We start from the raw sequence: 21,168 nt of genomic DNA, 5'->3' as shown, positions 1-21,168 counted from the left end.
AATGAACTTAATAGTTGCCTGTATTTAATCAAGTATCACTTAATTTGCTCAAACAAATCGGCGCGAAGTTTAAAAACGTAAACAGCAAGGCACTGTGTACTGCAAAATAACTGCAAGTTTGCAGCGTGATTTAATTTATTGTGACGGTATAAAGTGCTTTCTGAACGCATTGTACTCTCTTCTAAGCGTCTTCGTTGCTTCTAATTTTAACAATTGCAAGGCTTCACTAATATCCTCTTTGTTTTCTGAATCTCGTGCGATAGTTAGTCTCTCCATAGTTGCAAAATCGATCTCTTCTATTCTATCAGCTTCATCGATTAAACGGTCCACGTCGTTTAGGTAGCTGCGAAATGTTCGTGAACCGCTTTCTGAATTCTCCTTATAGCCGAGTAACCGCTCTATGTGCTCCCAAAAATCCAATGATTTTCTTCCAGCCTTGAATTTGGCTGTAAACATAAAATTTCGGAAATGTTTTCTACCTTTCTCGTCATTTAAAACATTTTCAATCTTGTCAGTGAAACGATCCAAGTCAGATTTTGTTATGCCTTCGTAACCCTCACAGCCGCAAACGGCAAAACAATTTTCCATTTTATTATCATCTGTGAGACACTCTTGTTTTCTTATTTGTTACGGTTATCGATTAAGCGTTAACTAGAAGCTACATTTTGAAAAAATATTATGGCATGGCACTAAGTACATATAACACTGTTTCACTTCACTTCTATGCTTAGATTCAAAAGATGATTCACTTTTAACATTCGAAGTGAGGTTAACTACAAAAATAGGTTTATACGCTAAAGGCTCGAACCGACTGGGCCGTGCACGGCGTAAATAAACTGCGTTTGTGTCTTGTGATTGAATGTCGTGCGTATTGGTACGTGAAGTCACGAAGTTCACGATGTCGTATTGATAACGTTATGCGCATGCTCCACTTTCTTTCACTTTGAATAATCCCGCCAATTTAAATTTACAAAAAAACATCTTTGTTCACTTATATTTTACCAAATCCGACAAAACAAAGCGTAATGAAGCCTACAAAGGTGTGAATGTATATGAGCTGTGTAAAAAACTTGGTATTACATCACGGCAGGTAAAAAAATTGCCGTGACCTCGGTCGATGACTGGCGTTGTTCATTCATGGGAAATAATATCACCGAGGTGGAGCGAAGACAATAGATAGTCTTACGTTTAATGCCGCTCCCCTTTACACAAGACCGGTTGAATGTTCCGTGCAGCACGTAACTACTTACTTACTAAGGAAGATATTAAACACATGGCTTTTTATTTTCGTTCCCTCTTCGATTTAACCCTTTCCATGGCTTAACAATTGGCTGGCTGGCCATGGCTGTTCCTAGGTTCGATTCCAAATGCGAGAGTAAATGAGTATATATATTTTTTTTGTATGAAGCGGAGTGCGAAAACGTATAAGCGTTATGAGTAACCAATAATATTAATGAATACTTATTTGAATAAAAGTAAGTACCTACTATATTATGTCTAACTCAACAAGGTAAATTAGGAATGGTCTTGGGCATCATTAAAATGCACAATCTGGTTTAAAAGCATTTACCGTGTACACTCCGACTGAGTATCACAATAATGTGCCACTAAAAAACGTATTTTCCTTTCTCGAACCAAATGTCTGGGCTGATAAGGGCTAGACCGGCTAAACCGACTAGAACGCAAAGGAAAAACATTTTATTCCCTAGCAATAAAAAAAACAACTATAAAGTTAATTTTCAATGTAAAATAGGACCTATTTTACCTGGTCTAGATAAAAAAAAAGCATTTTATCATTTTCAATTACCGACTGTTTACATAAGACTAGGTCAATAGTAATCTAGAAATTTAAATGAAGTGCTATAATGTGAAGCGCAACTCTAGGTACCAAACTGTAGAGTCGTAGTCGAGTGTAAATTGCTAGACTTAAACTAAACAATACAAACTTGCCTTTCGAGAAAGGAATAAAAATGATAAGTCCACTGCTGGCTTCAGATAGTTATAGGATTATTACTTTTTATTACCAACAAAATCAAAACTAAATAAAAGTTTAAATTTTTTTGAAATAGTGTTTTATTATGTGGCAACAAACTATACGGACATGCCAACTTACACAAAAATTGACGTTTGAATCGGCCATTTTGCAGTTTTTACGGTAACTGCTATACACGTGTTCGGTAGGTTATTTGATTAAATATGAAGATATTCCACGTTTAATTCAGTTACAGTGTATTAAAAATAGTCTACGAACTTTCCAGGTTGCCGAGATGGCAGTTGCAAAGAAGCCCGTGGCTAAAAAAGCCCAACTGCACCAGAAGACTGGTAAGAAGGGAGTCAAAGGTGGTAAAATCCGCGGCAAAGGAATCAAGCGGAAGATCAACCTGAAGTTCACGATCGACTGCACACACCCCGCTGAGGACAGCATCCTCGACGTTGGCAACTTCGAGAAGTACCTGAAGGAGCGCGTCAAAGTTGAGGGAAAAACAAATAACCTAGGCAATCACGTTGTCATCGCTAGGGACAAGACGAAGATCTCCATCAACGCAGGTTAGTTTTTAGATTTCGTGGTTTCGACACATATGAGAACGATAATAATACATTTTATTATGTCTGGGTGATCCGTTTACTGAAAGCAAATTGTTTATTTCATTAGTTGTAAAGCGTGTTTATGGCCCAATACAAATGCATTATGTAGGCTAATGAATAAGAATCTTATATATTTAGTAATCCTTGTGAGCAAGTGCCATGTTTTTTTATATATCAAAATTAGATATCTGATGCATACCTTTCTATATTTTTAAGCTACGTTAAAAAAAGAATGTTCTCAGTTCGATGTTTTTAGAAAATGCTTTTTGATTTTACTAATAGGCCTTTTATCAAGTACTAATGGGTACTAAAATGAGAAATTTGAAAAATTTTGAGGTTAAAAAGATATAAACAAAACAAGCAACTGTAATCCAATATTAAACTTGTGCACTGCACCATAACATTGTAATGGTAGTATTTACATTATGTATAAATTTGAGTTTAAGAGTTCATATACAGTTTATATATGAAATATGTCTTCAAATTCATAATCCACCTGAAGACATGTAATTTTACTGATCTTTCTCAGTGTGATGATGAAATTGCATATCTTATTATCCAAAGATCACAAAATTGAGCCAATATGTTGTTTCAAATATAATCTTAATTTTTGCAGACATTCCCTTCTCAAAGAGGTATCTGAAGTACTTGACAAAGAGGTACCTCAAGAAGAACAACCTTCGTGATTGGCTGCGAGTGGTGGCTTCTGCCCACGACTCATACGAGCTGCGTTACTTCAACATCAACGCTGACAGCGACAACGAAGACAATGAGGATTAAGCTGTTGACTACAATAAAATAGTTTTACACTACCTTTTGTATTTCTTTTGAGAGATTATCCCACTGCTATTCCTGTCTGAACTTCTATAACAGGTGCATCTTAGGTTCCTGCATCAGCCTTCTTTTAAAAATATGTAATAAGTGTTATTCTAAATAACAACAGCACACTGTTTAGATATTCATATGAATATAAGGCTTGAATGAAATCAATTAATGCACTATGTGGTTGGAAGATACCAATTAGGTCAGTGAACTATTTTTCTTACATATCGTCCAAATACCTCTACATGTAGCTAAAATTAAATGGTAATACCTAAATGCAGTGTTAAGACAGCTAATTCGGGTTTAGAGTAGAAACACAGTCACGCGCAGATTTCTCGAATCTCGTGTGTGTGAATCTTGCAATAAATATTTGATGCCTGGTTTTGGACTGTAAGTATAAATGTCAATATCCGGTCGTGTTGCTTTGCCGTCCCTTCGAACTATGAAAGTAAGGGAACAGAGAAAGCACCTGTAGCTGGCTGGTGGCCGAAAACATTTTTGTTTTGGTCTGATAATGCCCTGACCAACAATACAGAGGAATGCCAAGTAAGCTCTTTGTCATGTCATACTTCAATATGAGTTATATAATTGTTCAATAAAAAAATTCTACAACGACCTGGTCTCTAAGTCGAAGCTGCAAATGCTCATTAACAATCGGTCATAGAGCTGTTTGGTTACTGCTGTTTGTTTAGTCATCGGACTAGCGAGGTGGATTTATTTAGTCCTAAGACTCCTAAGTCCCTTACTGGGCCGCAATTCTGCTATTTAAATTGGCTTTAAATTACACTTTGTATACTCTTAAGCATTTGCCCTACACAACAACTGGAATTCAGTACGAGACCGTACACTCAAGGGAATTACAATTATTTTCCAATTATTGTGTTGGAACAATGCTTAATAATTTAAATTTAATCCAAATGACATTCCTTCATCGGCCATTGTTAAAAGCAGTATCGGGGCCCTGGTTCAAAACGATGTCAGCACAAAAAAAACACAAATTTATTTAAAAAATATAGGTATCAGACTGCAGACATCTCTTTAGAACTATTATTTTTTTTCATATTTGATGCTATAAAGACTGCAAGATATAGGGGATAAACAAAACCATTAATCCCTACTATAATATTATAAATGCCAAAGTAACTCTGTCTGTCTGTCTGTTACGTTTTAACGTCTATGACGTCTAAACCACTGGTATGATTTTAATGAAATTTGGTACAGAGATAGAGTTGACCTTGAGAAAGAACAGGATAGTTTTTATCCCGGACTTTTGAAGAGTTCTCTTGGAAACGCGATGTAAGTATAACCGACCTCGAATCGGGCGAAAAGCTAGTGATATACATGGCGATTTTTTAGTCGTCTTACAAAAGCAGCCCAGTTCATGTATCCGACGTAAAATACCCCTAGGCGCGATTTTTTTTTATCATCAACTAAGGTAATAAGTTCGAAGAAAAATTAAACAATAGAAACCTAAAATATACTCTTAAAATGATAAAAACGCCGCCGCCCGCACCCCTTACCATTGTTACAAGGCTCGGAGCGCGCTCGCAACAGAGCTGTGTTTCTAAAAAACTACGAATTGCATCATAATATTGAATAAAAATTGCATTTGAAATTTATTCAAATCTCATAAATACCTATTATTTTATCATGAACGTGTTCTAGTCATTGGATACATAAACTGGGCTGCTTTTGTAAGACTACAAAAAAATCACGGTTTATAAAAAAAACCCGTCTTTCGGGATACGAATATAGGTACGATACCACTAATGGGTTGTACTGGTTGTTCGTTGGGTGGGGATCACTGTAAATGCGAAATTGATCTATTGTCGAAACAATGATTTTTTAGACATTACAGTGATTTCTAGTCTTACTGAGTATGTCTCGCCGTCCAATACTCAAAATAGTTTTACAACCTTTTTGTCGATCTTCTTAATTTAACAATGGATTTAAAATCTGAGAAAAAAAAAATCCGCCATAGCCAGTACCAACTGGGGGTCAGGAGGACATAAAGGTTGTAGAATGTAGATAAATAAAATCAAACAGTAACATAATAAGTAACGTATATTTCTCGAATATGTGTAAATATTTACATTAATTAATAAGAAAAAAAAACATCGTTTGAATGGATGTTCGACTGAAGACAAAAATGATGTTGAACTTATTCTAACTTCATCTAAGTTTTGTACTACAGCTAAGTTTTAAGATTCATCACCGCCGTGACTAAATATTGTCCGAATAATGAGAAATGCGCTAATCGTACATGTCCAAATATATGGTAACAGCTTGCTTGCACCGGGCATAAAGGCAATAGTGATCCCTTAACATCACATTCATGAATTGCATATCAATAATTCATTTCATAGATTTGAGTAAATAATACTCTTTCGTAATTGATACGATCACAAGTTTACACTATCTACAGCGGTGGTACTAATCCATATGAACACAGCCGCTACACGCTGTTAATTTTACACGAACGCAGAACGTGTGATTTATTTTTAAATTTGTCTCAGTGTTGCTACACTTCTAAAATTACCCTACTCGAAGGGTTAGGCGTCCAGTGCAAGTGGTTATTAGCTAGGGGAAGTGGTAGTTCACTTCTTTGATGCGATTTCCTTCATCCTGTTGAGTGCGGAGCCGGCCCTGAACCAGGTGATCTGTTGTTCGTTCAATGAGTGGTTGAGCTTGATGCATTCGGTCTTGCCGTCTTTGTGCTTGATCTCACAGTCGACTTGCTGCAGATAAGAAAAATATATTTGAGATAAGATCATTAATTACGTAAATGAGTTACTGATAGTTAAGTCTTGTTGAAACTTGAGAACTTCTGGACTCAAGTCAACATTCAATTAAAGTTTTTAAAGGAGGTAATAGATCTGATAGATATAGATATTAAACTTGGTTATGTAATTTTAATGGGTTTACCTTGCCAGGCGCGAGGTCCTTGAGTCCGAGCAGTGAGATCTTGTCGTCGGGCTTGATTTTGTCGTAGTCGGCGGGGTTCGCGAACGTCATGGGCAGCATACCCTGCTTCTTCAGGTTGGTCTCGTGAATCCTGAGGGGAACACGGTTACATTAATAAAAGATTAATATTAGATAAGTAACAGACCGTCAGAGTCTGTTACTTTTATGTATGTGTGTCTTTAATGGTGAAACGAAATGTAAAATGTTTACCACAAAAACCTTTTTTAGGAAGCAATCAAACCATTGCTCAAAGTTATTGATAACAGCGAGCAATACTGCACGACTATTGTGTTAGTGGTTATAGATCGTTGGTCTGTATACCTGAGCCCATTACTGTACATAGGTGGTTACCTAGCGAAGGACTTGACGATGATGGCGCGTCCCCCCAGATGGCGCGGCTCGAGCGCGGCGTGCTCGCGGCTGGAGCCCTCGCCGTAGTTCTCGTCGCCCACGACGCACCAGCGCACGCCGGCCGCCTTGTAGGCGCGCGCCGTGGCCGGGACGGCGCCCCACTCGCCCGTCTGCTGGTTGCGCACCTTGTTCAGCTCGCCGTTCTCGGCGTTAGTGGCGCTAGGAGGAGATAAATTGGAAATTTGAGTTACGATGTATAATATTTATGTATATTATGATGTCGTAGTGAAGAATTTTCTTCTGATTCCTAGATCTGGTTTTCCTCCAGTTCGCAGAAAGAAAGGAACAAGGGGTAGGTCCGGGTAAATTGAATCACGATAATCTTAAGGAAATAAACCATTGAAACTAATAAAATAACGTCAACAATAATCAATTTTGATATGTTTTTATGACTCATAATTATTTCCATTCTGATATTCATTAACCAAACACATTTGTAACAACTTACGTGATGAACATGTTGTTGGAGATGTTGTCGAGATGTCCTCTGTACTTGAGCCAGGGTCCGGCGGCGGAGATGTGGTCAGTGGTGCACTTGCCCTTGACCTTGATGAGGATGGTGAGGTCGGTCAGGTCCTTGCCGTCCCACTTGTCGAAGGGCGACAGCAGCTGCAGACGGTCTGAGGTCGGGGCTACGTCAACCTGCACCTCTGTGGATGAAAAAACAAATTATCTAGTACTGATCGTAAATGTATTGTGATCTGCAATGGAATTTTCTTTATTAACCTAAATGTCTACTACTTTTTCAGTTCTTCCGGAAGGCTGATCTGTTTCAGCTGACATGACCATTAATTTCAAACAATATGCACAAGTTCCTTAGGTGATTTTAATTTTATCTTGATAAATCAAGCATAAGCCGGGGTGGAATAGAAACATCTATGTAGTCAATGTTTGGGTTAATTAACAAATCTCTCATTTTCATTATCTAATCAATTAAGTGTCTTACAGTGCATAGGTCTCCACTGTTCGACTTATTACACTCAATTTGAAATCTATATCATTAGTTTACATACTGGAACCATCGCTGGGTGGGTGCTGGTAGGTGTCCTGGCCGGGGTCGAATCCTTTAGCGGGCAGCTCGTCCGCGAACGGGTCTGACAGCTTGAACTTCTTGCCGTCGCTGCCGGTCAGGCAGTCAGTCAACGGGTTGAAGTCCAGACGACCTGGGGATGTAGAAAGAGGGATGAGTTGATGAATAGAGATTGTTTACTTAAGTAAGTTATTTTTTATGCTTTTAGATAGAAGTGAGGTCATATAAATTGTAATTAATATGTTTAAAATTAAAAACATTAGACTACTGGAAAGAATTTTCGATTTTGGATTTAAATCCAATATGAAATTGATTAAATGTTTTTTAGCATATTTAAACATTTAACATTCATATTTCACGTCAAGCTTACAAATTCAAATAGAGTAACAGTTCTTAGTTTTTATCTTACCAGCCAGAGACAGAGCGGTGACGAGCTCGGGGCTGGTGACGAAGCAGTGGGTGGCGGGGTTGGCGTCGTTACGTCCGGTGAAGTTCCTGTTGTATGACGTCACGATGGTGTTCTTCTCGCCCTTCTTCACGTCCTTACGGTCCCACTGACCGATGCAGGGGCCGCAAGCGTTAGCCAGTACCTGAATTAATATAAACGTAATTAATATTTTTGTTGCTGTATACTGAGTAAGAAGTAGTGTAGGAATTTACAAGGCACTTTTATTTGACTGTAATTTGTGTGACATAATAGATATTATAGTTTTCATTACAAAACATAATATGAATGAAACAACTGACTGTAGTCTAGCATTTATAAAAGCCCCGGACAATATAACAAAAAAAAAATATAATTGCTATGAGATTTTTCAATAGTATTATATTTATTAATATTATATTTTATAATGTTTCACTCAATTAAATAAATAAGACTATACTTACAGTGCCGCCGAAGTCGCGCAGGGTCTGGGCGATGCCGTCACGCTCGATGGTGGCGCGCACTTGCTCAGATCCGGGAGTCACGTTGAAGGGAATCTTGGACTTTACGCCGTGCTTCAATGCCTGACAAGCAAAAAATAGTAGGATATGTTAAAGATGTAACTCTGACGCACTTCAGATATTTTCTTGATTTCTGATTACCATGCAGTTCGTTAATCGACATTCAATATTGGCCCTATTTTGTTCTTATGGTAAATCATCAAAATAATTGATACCTTCTGCTTTGGGTGGAGCAGAAGTGGGTGGAGGGAGCGTTAGACTTTGACTAAAACCCACCCATATGCATAAAACAGGTATACATCAGCCCTAATGGGCTCCACAGATAATATTAGCACTGTTTTTTATTGTTTCACATGTAATCAGCCAATCCCAACAGCGATCATTTGGTTTTCAATGTAAAATAATCCTCCCTTCCAGAATTTTTTTTCACAACCAGGATTTGAAGTAAGATTTATTCAGTTTGTTTTGGAGATAAAAACGGCACACTTTTTAGTATAGATAAGCTAAATTATTTGTTTTAATAACACTTGACTTGTTAGATAATAATTACAATCATAAATATTGGTCAAGTTCATTTTTTTTATGAGCACTTACTTGCACTTAACATCGTAAATTACGTCGAAAATCGTTAAATTAACTGGATTCTTTCTTAAATAATTATAATAGTAATACTAGAGCTTTGTATAGTTCAACTACATGTGTATGTCTTACTTAAAAAAGCAAATTTAAAATATATCATTATTTCACTACTATGCCAGGTTTTTCCATAAATAACACCTAGACACAATCCTAAAATTTGTGCTTTCCAAACAATGTTGGTCCAGGGTGGTAATCGAACCTACGACCTTAGGTCAAGCAGCAATAACCTACGCCTAAAGTAAATCTGCATATAATTTAGTGTCATATGAACTTACTTCTTTAACAATACTGGCGCAGCGGCCCATGTCTTCGTATGAGGAGTTGGTGCAGGATCCGATGAGACCGACGCGGATGTCGACGGGCCAGTCGTTCTTCTTGGCGATGTCTCCGAGCTTGGAGATCGGGTTGGCTAGATCAGGGGTGAACGGACCGTTGACGTGAGGTTCCAAGGTGGACAGGTCGATTTCGATGAGCTGTTGATACAAGGTTACTAATAAGTTACAGTAAAAAAAGTGAAATAACAAAACACCTTATAACGAAATCTTTCTTTTTGTAGGTTTTTATATTATTTTTAATTAAGATGAATAAGTATTATGCGTGTTTAGAAATTCTAGCAAAATAAAAAGTAAATTCTCACTCTTTGGATATTTCATTAGAAAGTATCTTTGGTTGGACAGTAAGCTTGCGCCAGCTAAAATTTCTAAAAAGGTAGATGAAAGCTGCCAAAAGGATCTATTTCATAATGTAAAGAATTGATATCTAAGTAAATTAAATGCTAATTGCTCTTTTAATTGAGTTTTTTTTTAATTATGAGTTTATGAGTCATCAATAAAAAACTTCATAATCCATCCAGTATGCATAGTTAACTAGCAACTGGATTAAGGTTAAATATAGTGTTAACTATTAAATCAGTCGATAAGCGAGGGGAAAACTGATCTTTGATCGAGGATGTTTATATAATTATAAATGTAAATAAAACTAATGAAATGTGAATAATTAATTCAGTCCATGTTATTATATCAACATATATTTTGTAATTTTACAGTTGACTTATATTTTAAATCCATTTGTGAAGCAGCTATGCATTTAAAATAAATAAATTTCGCTAGAAAACTAAAGAATAATTAATAGGTAATTTAAGTAGAGGAGTATAGTGGCTTATATATTTTTTGTGGCCTAGTACTCTATTCATCAGCTCTTATTAAAATGTCTAAGTTAAAAAAAATATCAATATAATTTCCCTACACAATGTAGAACATACCTAAAACACGAATGCATAAGGTATAATTTTCTCTATATTTGAATATCCAATATCGATTCACACACACAGACTTATACTAAAAAGGTCTTATATCAACAATTGTTCCAGTAAAGTGAACTTTCTTACCTGGTCATAAGGTGCCTTCGCGTCAGGTGTGAGCAGGTGCTTGTAGGAGTTGGCGGTCGCGGCGATGTCGTGGCGGCCTGTCGACTTCAGGTAGGCCTCCATACGAGAGTTGTAGGGGAACACCTAAACAAAAGATGAAGGTCTTAGCCCATAAGTATGTTGACCTGTGACTAACTTATTTAGAAGTCAGTCATTCAAATTGGTTAAAAGTCAGTCCTATTTGTGATCAGTTTGTGCACAGCATTCTCATCTGTGTGTTTGTTACTTTTAATGTAGCTAATTAATATAGTCCAAAATTACTTTTTTTGTATTGTAGAAATAACTTTTATTGTCATCTCGCATGTGTCAGATATTGATTATAAAGTGAAGCAAAGATTTTAGACGCGATCTATTCATGAACATTCTAAAGCGTCTAATGTTTACGATTTCTAGTCTAGACTATACACGTTATGTTATGAAATGAGTAATAGAAGTCGTTTAGATAACTTATCAGCTTTTGTTTGGTTCATTTTGCTTGACCTGAAAACGTGTTTGCGGGATAAAATGTTAATGGAAATGGCTTTAAAGAATTGAAAATATTTTAAATGCTATTAGGTTCGCTTTTACAAGATGCATAAATTGGAAATATGGTCTGTTTAAAGACATCAGTCTCCTGATGACAATGTTTCTTTAAAATGATAAGCTCTAGCTTCGCTAGCTTAAGGCCTCTAGCTTCGATCTACCGTATACGTAATTGAACTCCTTTGAAACCGCTCGATCGACTCTCATGAAATTTTGTGCATATTGGGTAGGTCTGAGAATCGGATGACCTCTATTTTTCATACCAAACATCTCCCTAAAACTTATTTGTAGCAAAACAACGTTTGCTGGCATAGCTAGATTTCTATACTGTTGTAACACTGTAACTTGTAACACTTGTAACAATGTTATTACAATTGGACTTAGCTAGCCTATAAGAAGTATGTCTATACTCACACTGGTGGTGGCTCCGATCTCAGCACCCATATTGCAGATGGTGGCCATTCCGGTACAGGAGATGGAGTCGACGCCAGGGCCGTGGTACTCCACGATGGCGCCGGTGCCTCCCTTGACGGTCAGGATGCCGGCTACCTTCAGGATGACGTCCTTGGGACTGGTCCAGCCCTTCAGCTTACCTGAAGAGACGAATTGGATTAGATTCTTGCAGTTTAGACACGAATAGATAGTGCAATGGCTTATGTAGAGTTTTTAAAATAAATACACAAGGATGTCATATTTTCGCCGGTGTGGGTAGCCGTTTTAGTTTTTCTATGCTTAACAGTAAAATATTAGGTAACAATGACACGAAATTATTGCAAATATGTTTATATTAAGATCAAAGAGGGATCAAATAAGAGAAAATTCAAGAACGGTCATCGTAACATCCCCACTTAAGGCCGAAAATACCACTGTCATCATAAACAAAGAGCAAACCACTTATTTCCAGAAATTGTTATTTACAAGAAATGAAACACTTCCTGTCACTTTTCAGAAGAAGACAATCAAATGCAATATTTCCTTCTGGTTTACGTTTACCCCTTTCTTTCATACATCCTGGCATTGAAAAGTTTCAAGTACATTTCTAGAGAAAATTTGCTTAAAATAGTTCATAGGAAGAAATCTGTCGACAAAAATAATATACAAATATATAAGTATTGAAGCCACGTGGTTATAGAAGCCGGTTGACTTTGCCAAATATTCAAATGCCGATACTATAAATGCCATTCCAATATTAAAAACAATGCATAAATCAGTTTCACTTGTTTATTTATCCGGCTCTATTTCTGTATTTATTTATGTGACCTATAAACTTCGAACTTTCTCTCTGTAGTAATCTCATTTAGACTAGTCAATAGTAGTCAAGGTCTACTTAAGGATTATGCGAATAACTTACATTAGTGAGTCGAAGTCAGGTATCAAAATTGGCAATAACATATTGGCTAATTGAAACTTACAATGGTATTTCTTTTCACATTTATGTTAAGATTGATTCTCTTAGTTCCGGAACGTACATGGAAAATTGGTGCTAATTTTCAAGCGTTTAGTTTCTTAAATTCTTGCCATTTTTCATAATTTACATGTGTTGCTTTGGACAGTCGTCACTTACATGTTAATAAGTCCTAAACAGACGAACCCGCGTGTTAAGTGTTAATATTTTTTCGTATAACACTGATTAGACCTTGTCAAGTTCGGCTTCAGTAGTACGGCTTCTTGGTTCTTGGATTTTTCGGTGTTTCGATTAAGCCCTTAAGCTCCTTTCAGTATACTGGCTTTTGATAATAATTTTCAGCACGGAAGAATATAATAGCTGTCTATCTACAAGTCCCATTGACGGACAGGCTTTTGACCATATAGGACACTGAGCATTGATCATGGCACTAGCTCACTGCGGGCTAGCAAATCAGATTTAAATATTTGGGATTCAAGCTCCTTTATGCTGTGTTCTGTCGCTTCGACCAGTGGTGTCATATAATAATTAAGAAAGTACATTCAACTTTGAAATCCTTTTAGCACGCGACCGACGGATATAGTTCAAAATGCAGATATTATATCACAAATTAATTAGCCCTGATTCATAAATGATGGCGTCAAATAATTACGTGTTATCATTACATTGTGATAAGATACAACTAACACGGGTATGTGTTTGTTTGTTTTGTCAGATATATTATCACTATGTGAAACAATTTTGACTGACGATCAAATACTATATTCTACGTGACATTCCTATTACCCTTGGAAGTAAAACCTCAAAGAATTTTATTTGTTCGCTTGTATCTTACCTATCACTTACATGGAAAGGTTAAATTAAGGATATTGCAGTAAATAAGCGAATTAAATACATGATTATAATACAAAGAGGTTTAAATCCAAATATTTTACTTATAAGGAGTCTTAAAGAAACCTAACATAGCTGCATGAAGACTAATAGTCGTCACTCATATATTTTCGCATACATATGTCATTTAGTTCTTCATCTTCTAAGTAATTGCCTATCATAGATCGAATAAAATAGGATGACATTATTTAAGCTACATATTGGTTTGGAACTAGTAGGTAACAAGTATTTGAAAATGGTTACTATTTGTGACAATTTGTATCCATTTCCGAATTATGTAAAATTGTAAAACAGTCGAATTAGCATAAGTGACTGAAAGACAATAGACTTTTTTTACATAATAGAATGCTGAGTGAGTTTTACATCATTTTGTATTTAAATTTTTGTTTAGAATATCTATTGATTGGTATATTGAAGAGATCCTTAAGTATGAGTACATTTCAATTTATTAAAATACTAATTGGGTCGTGAAGAATAATTAACATCCTTCGTCTTATATCTAGAATGGTTAAAGAATATCCTTCTCTACTAACTAAAGCTAGCTAAGCCTCACACATAACCAGTTTTATTGTATAAGTATACTATTTAATCCTTTATCGGCAATTAGCGTTAAGACGCATAAATATGCAGCTCAGTTCAGCCATACGAGCTGAACGTTAAGCATACATTTTTCACCTTCTTAAAAACTAGTAAACAATTCGCCGTTCTAAATTCGTCCACCGACATTATCTATGAATGCTGTACCCACGTGACATAATTTGCATCAATTGAGTGCGAGATGCGCAGTTAGTAAAGCTACACATATCACGTGAGGTGTATAGATAGATAGGTGTGCATAAGTATCGCCTCAAGTCTACGAACAGATACATCTACATATATTTGTATAGTGTTTTGTTTTCTTTAAGATATTTTTGGGGTGCACGTTGTGCAATGGTTTTTGCGTTTGTATGTACTATGTCCGTATATTAATAAATGTAGCAGATAATTCAGAGCTAGAGTTAAAACGAGATAGAAAAAATTGAATGTATAACTGAATTATTTGCAATAATAATATTAAAGAATTGAAGTTATCAAATTTTTATATCCGATTTAAATATAACAAGTGTTGTTTAAGATGTTTAAAAGAACTTGTACGTAAAATATTATTACGAATGCAAAAACTTGATATACCAAGGTGATATCGATCAAGTAGTCCCAATAAAACAGGTTGCAATATACTAATAGATGCTGAACGGCGTATCAATAACTTACGTCATTTAATTCTCGTGTCTTATATACAACACTATACGTAGGACGGTGAACACACCCACGCTTGATGGAGCGACTGAAAATATTTCAGCAACCGAGTTCTGAGTTCTGTATACGAACGTTTTTCTAAATAACTTTTTCAATATTTTTCTTTATAGCTGAATTCGGTAAGACTCAGCTATATAGGTTGCTGGCTCCTGTAATTTAAATAGTAACAAGCAACAAAAAATAAAAAGAAAGTACTAAAATAATCATGAAAATAAATTAAACAAACTCTTGCTATCTACTTGTAGAACAACCAAAGATAAATCAAATTAATATGACAACAAATGGATTTTACGTGACAATAATATACCTTAGTTTAAAAACGATACTTTTAACTAGTACTTGAAATATGACACCGTATTAACTGCACGCTATGTATACGATATTTTACTGAATAAAGACTAATGCAAAATACTTGCAAATACTACTATCATATAATATTACCGTGAGCTTTGTAATATCTCACCGAACTGTTTAACATGGTCACTATCAGTCTCTTGTATGATGTAGGGATTCGTAGACAAGTCACCTGCAATACGTTATACTTTAAAAAGAGGTTTCATAGACAATCGATGCCTTATGTTCTCCTCATCAGTTTACGACCTATTTAAGTAAGACTTTTTCGGCTGTGTAGAGCGCAGTCTGACTTTTATTACAGCATATATTTGACATTATCAGTTTCTCGTTAAGGTACAGCGCTTTTGGGGATGCGTTGCATTGTATAGATACAGTTGTTGTTTTCATGATTGCTTATGAAAATGTTTGTTTTTATAGTGAGTCAAATAAAGATGGGGCGTGAAATGTCTTAATGGTTAATGAGAAACATCTGTATGGCGTGCCATCTACAAAATTGCAGTTGTGCCAAATGATTAATGAGGATTGTTCTACATAAAATTTTCAGGCTATAGGCATTTATATCACAAAAGGAAAGCGGTGTAGGTAAAATGTGTGTAAAATATATTTAAGTATAAATGAGCTATAATTTTTTGGAGATAGTGTACTTACGTGTGAAAGAAAATCTTTATGACTTTATTAATATGGGTCAAGTCGTTAAAAGCTAGATAACGATAGCAACTCGACTTGGTTTTGACGATAGCATAAGTACAATGACAAGTGTTCGTTGTAGCGTATCTTATGTATGAACATTAATCGTTACGTTTTTAGCAGAAAATAGTGGGCGGGGGAGCGGTTCGTTTAAGACTACTCTACTTTTAAAACTATTCAATGAATGTTCGTTAAATTAGATGAAAACATATTTATATCGATACATTTGAACGATTTCTTTATCTAATGTGTTGCTTCTGCCTCTTCTATCCTAGTCACCCAAATAGTATGTGAACTAACTGATTGCCAAACCGTCTACGCAAGATCAGCGCGGATCCCTAGAAAGATCTCGGCCAGTCAGACCAACGAATTGACATTGGCCCGTTGGCGCCCCGCCACGCGAATAACAACCAATCTATTTATAACACACATATACAAACTATCTATGTTAAACTTTTTTCAGTGCCGATGAATAAATACAATTTCTTTTTAAATTAAGTTAAGATTCGTAAGATTTTGCATTAATTCAAATATTTATTTCATGATTCAAAAATAGAATGTGTTGAATGGCGCAATGTTGATTTTTACGTAACGTTTGCATGCAGATAATTTAGATAGTGAGCGCTATCGTTTGACGTTTAACAGCTGTGATATAATTTGTGGGTAATTTTAAGGCAAAACTTTCTTCTAGACACTTCCTATGTAGACAAAACCGTTTATACCTTAGCTTTAGAGTTTATCTGGGTTTCTAGTCTAGTTTTACTGGTGTGTAGGCACTGTACGACGTACGCAGTGTATTTCTAATACCTATTATTAACGTAATAGATATTGTTCTATTTAGAGTAGACACTTGCGTGTTATATACTATTACGTTGCATAGTTAATTGTTTGTCCTTACAGTTACATAAAGCGTTTATTGTAACATCACAAATAATTTAGGTTTCATCAGGTCATATTACAATAATACTTCACATTTAAGGCCGATAAGAGATGTAACAATATCATGAATAATGGCAGTATTTACTTAGGGATTTCGTAGTATCCGGTTTACCGTAACAGTGTAAACTTATACTAATTTGTTCAAGGTGGTGTATAGTGTTATTGTTTCAATATTGAACTTACCGGTGAGCTTGACACCGATGACCTTGGGGCACTTCAGTTCCCAGGGGATGTTGGCCATTACGTCGACGGCGTCAGCACCACCGACACCTAGAGATGGGAACACATATGTATAACAGCAGATTTATGAAGCTAATAAAAGAGGATTGCTCCCGAGGATTTGAGTCCTATGTATGCGAAAATAATAAGGTCATGGGAAACTCAAATGCTTTTTTTGCAGAAAACACATTATACAGTGAATTTGCGAAGTTTGAACATTGCTAAACAACGTTGCGAGAATTGATAGACCTTTTAATTACAACGATTATTTTTCTGTATGTAAGGTCCTAGTTTCGGAAATTATTTTAAATGTAATTTTAGGTATAAATGCGGTACTGCAGTAGTTCCTTTCATGCGTCATCTGGAAAGGGGTTTTATTTCTTTGATGGGATGTTCATCATGTTCATTCATACAAAACAAATATCAGCTGCATTGTTTTCTTTTAGAAATGTAGGATTGCTTTTAGTCTTTAGGACATTGAAGTCATACACTTTGGTGATGCGTATATTTCATTATCAAGTTCAGTTATCTACATTCGCATAAGAAATACGCAAGCAAGTACTAATACTACTCTAAATCAGTAGATCGAGTGTCCAGATTAGTTTTGCTATCTCACACGTCGTATCAAAAGGAAAAGGGAATTGTCGTCATTGTGTAGATAAAATGTAAAACTTGTGCAACTATTGGTTGAACCCATAATCCTAGGTAATAACTTTATTATAGGTTGAAGATAAAAACCTTTGTCACTATAATATTGGCGTAAAAAGTAACATAGAATTTCTAGACATATACATATTATAGATTATTGCATACTTTGCTAGAACTAAAAATTTGGACACAATTCTTGGATTTCGGCTTTTCTCATCTAATTCGACCTAGCCTACCATTAAATATTGTGAAATATCAGAAGCGTTTCAACTCACCAATGCAAAGACCACCGAGACCTCCACCGTTGGGGGTGTGGGAGTCAGTTCCGATCATCAGGAGTCCGGGGAAGGCGTAGTTTTCCAGGATGATCTGATGGATAATACCGGAGCCCGGCTTCCAGAAACCGACGCCGTATTTAGCACCAGCGGTCTCCAAGAACTTGTAGACTTCCTTGTTCAAGTCCTAATGAGGAAAGCGGGGGTTAGTCCTGACCTTTAGTGCTCTAGATAGTTCTCAAGTCTTCAGAAAGCCAGAAGGGGAAACAGATATAATTACTAGTTGAAATTGTGATGCTAAAATGCTTTTTGTTAATAAAAAGGTGCAAATGGATATATGCAAGACAGTTTTAATGATTTTGAATAAGAAGTTCTTTAGTAATTAAAACATATTAAAAAGTTAGTACAAATATAAATAGATCCTTTATCCCTGAATAGTTTCACTCATAAGATAAAAGCTTTATTAAATTAAAAAATAAATTATTCATGACCATTAAATACAAGTAGAATAAGACTAATTCACGAATGCTGTTTATGATATACAGTACAAAATGTAAGTTCAAGGTTAAATGTTAGTTGTCACAGCGGTAGTTTATGTGATAAATTACAATGTGTGAGACTTCTCTATTATAATGAATTGTAAAGAAAAATTGGGAATTTACATAGAACATGAGTCCAATCATACAAGGAGCATTTACAGGGTGTTACCATATTAAGAGCCTGAATTGAAAGGAAGCACGGTATTTCCCCGGTCGCAGATTTTTTGCGTCGCAATTTGACTTTATAATTACGATTTCGTATTTTTTGTTCTCAGTATAGAAGTCATTTTGTTTGATTCTTAATCTTAGAGAAAATATTTGTGTTGCAGGTGGTTATAGTGACTTATCAGTAAATTCAAATGTTATTTATGCAAATAAGGCTTTTAAAGTACTAAGTAGTGCTTTTGGAACAACAGGATTGTACTGGAAAACACCCCGCTAAGCACATTCTTTCACATTACTGCTATAGCCTGTAACCTTACCTTAGCTCTAGCCAAATCCTTGTCGCCTCCAATCTGGGCCTCAATCAAGTGGTCGCAGTGGATGGTGGAGGGCACGGCGACGCGGGGCAGGCCAGAGGAGATGAACTGCAGCATAGCCATCTGCGCGGTGGCATCCTGCATGGCGACACGGTCGGGGCGCAGGCGCAGGTAGCTGGTACCGCGCTCAATATCCTGTTTATAAAGATTGCGGGTTATCTTTACTTCAAAGACTTTGTTTATAGTCCTTATAAAAAAAACTTCTTTCTTCAACTAATGAACTTATTTTTTTTTTGGTAGTAATTTCTCATAGTGTACTTTGTTGAGGTGAGTGTTGGTTTAGCAACAAATATTAAAACATAATCATGTATCATTTATATACTTTTATGGTTAAAAGTCTGAATCATAAAGATAAGTTATTGTCAGTTAATTCTAAAAATGTAAAGATGTCAGACTAATTAGTATCAGCAAACTATGAAGATGTAGATATTCTGATGGTATTGGTGTCTTAGCTATAGCTATACTACAATGTGTGAAGCATGAGTTTTAGCATAATAAACTAATAAAAGATTAGTGTTCCACTGTAGCTGTGGCTGATAAATAAGCATAATATTAATAGCTTTTTTCAAACAATTCTTTTACCCAGTTCAATCCATATTTTTATCAAGTTTACACTTTTTTTTGGAACATATACAATATTAATATTATATCACATTGTTCAAGAAGCATGAAAAAAAATCAAAGTTGTTTGTTTTCACTTATATCAGCAACTTGATAAAACACTATCAATAGTTACAAATACTATTAATACATAGTTGATAATTTCCAAAGCCAATAAGTAACACGTACATAAAAAAAATCAAGTCCATTGTCTTTGATAAGAGTTTAATTCCTTGTTTGTTTACAAACTATATTTGAAAATTTAAATTTGAAATGCAAATAGGAATGTGTTATTAAGTGGTTTGTTAGGAAAATTCCTTGAATGGTATAGTTTAATTTTTCAGTTTGATTAGCAGAAATTTTTTATGCAGTATAGTTAGAGATATCACATGACTTCTTGAAAGTTAAAAGGTGCTATTTAATTATCCTTAAAAGGATGTGAGCTTGACACTTGTTTTTTTTTTATATGGCATGGATGTTTGGAATGATAACTAAGTGTTATATAACATTTACCTGTCCTTTAGGGTCATCCAAGTGGGAGTACAGAACTTTTTCGGACAAGGTCATGTCGCGACCTAACCTCTTCTTCACAACTTCCAAATTCTTGCTTAACTTGTCGTACGGCAGCGGGTTCTTGTCGAGCTTCGACATAGCAACCTAAAAAACATTAGAAAACACTTAGGAAAGGCAACTTTGTTGTCTGCCGACGAATTTTCATAGTTGCAATGGTTACATAACAACATCTTATTATCACTGAAATCACTTGAAATATCACTTTTCAGAGGGTTCTCTGTACCTGAGCCGCCGCAGCGGTGAGGGGGGACACGCTGAAGCATCTCTGCTGGATCTCCAAGAGCACCGCCCTTGTCCTGCTACCCTAAAACCAAAATTACAACGTTAATAAATTCCCCAAAAATCCGTCGCAGTAGAATACTTGTAGTGGTTACAGTTACGTGGGCAGTAGGTAAAACCACATTCAACTTCCACCAGCAACCAGACTTGACCTCATATGGTTTATTTTACGTGACCTGACCTATCCATTCATAATGATTTATCGGTAATTTATAATCGGTACAATTGCGATAGTCGCGTAAACAAACGTGAATTTATTTTATAGACATAATATAAAGTTATTAATTATACTTATTCGTTATGTGACGAAAACGTGGAATTAATTATGAACTTGCCTGGCCATGCAAAACTCGTATACAGTGCGCCATGGTTGCCGGACTTCACAGTATCAATAAAGGGATAAACACGAACTTTATAATAAATTAAATTACGGCAACATGGATTTCGTGATAAAAATTGCCTTTTCGTTGATCGTCACAGACTTCACAAGAACTATTCACTCTCGCCGAGTCTCTCCAACACTGCCTCCGCGGGATTTCGGATTGGCTGGCAGTTTTGGCAAGTTTTATCATTTTATGT

The 21,168-nt window shown here is 35.8% G+C and overlaps 2 protein-coding genes across 2 annotated transcripts; one reads left to right on the top strand and one right to left on the bottom strand.

Moving 5' to 3' along the window:
- The first annotated feature begins 2,070 nt into the window (after nucleotides 1–2,070).
- On the top strand, nucleotides 2,071–3,398 carry LOC113495020 (60S ribosomal protein L22-like). Its single transcript, XM_026873583.1, has 3 exons — nucleotides 2,071–2,177; nucleotides 2,259–2,547; nucleotides 3,203–3,398. The coding sequence occupies exons 2-3, from the start codon at nucleotides 2,268–2,270 to the stop codon at nucleotides 3,364–3,366; spliced, it is 444 nt and encodes a 147-aa protein (XP_026729384.1). The 5' UTR covers nucleotides 2,071–2,177; nucleotides 2,259–2,267; the 3' UTR covers nucleotides 3,367–3,398.
- A 2,056-nt stretch (nucleotides 3,399–5,454) lies between these two features.
- LOC113494725 (aconitate hydratase, mitochondrial) lies at nucleotides 5,455–21,135 on the bottom strand. The gene is made up of 16 exons (XM_026873163.1): nucleotides 20,925–21,135; nucleotides 20,534–20,614; nucleotides 20,251–20,394; nucleotides 19,081–19,272; nucleotides 18,060–18,246; nucleotides 17,101–17,187; nucleotides 11,760–11,938; nucleotides 10,785–10,907; nucleotides 9,673–9,870; nucleotides 8,702–8,821; nucleotides 8,223–8,403; nucleotides 7,797–7,946; nucleotides 7,232–7,433; nucleotides 6,724–6,942; nucleotides 6,334–6,463; nucleotides 5,455–6,146 (listed from the first exon to the last, which is right to left on the bottom strand). The coding sequence occupies exons 1-16, from the start codon at nucleotides 20,955–20,957 to the stop codon at nucleotides 6,006–6,008; spliced, it is 2,367 nt and encodes a 788-aa protein (XP_026728964.1). The 5' UTR covers nucleotides 20,958–21,135; the 3' UTR covers nucleotides 5,455–6,005.
- Between the last annotated feature and the right edge of the window lie 33 nt (nucleotides 21,136–21,168).

The sequence above is a fragment of the Trichoplusia ni genome, chromosome 6 (genome assembly GCF_003590095.1).
Source record: "Trichoplusia ni isolate ovarian cell line Hi5 chromosome 6, tn1, whole genome shotgun sequence".
Classification (NCBI taxonomy): Eukaryota; Metazoa; Arthropoda; class Insecta; order Lepidoptera; family Noctuidae; genus Trichoplusia; species Trichoplusia ni.
This window is presented reverse-complemented; position numbering and strand designations above follow the sequence as displayed.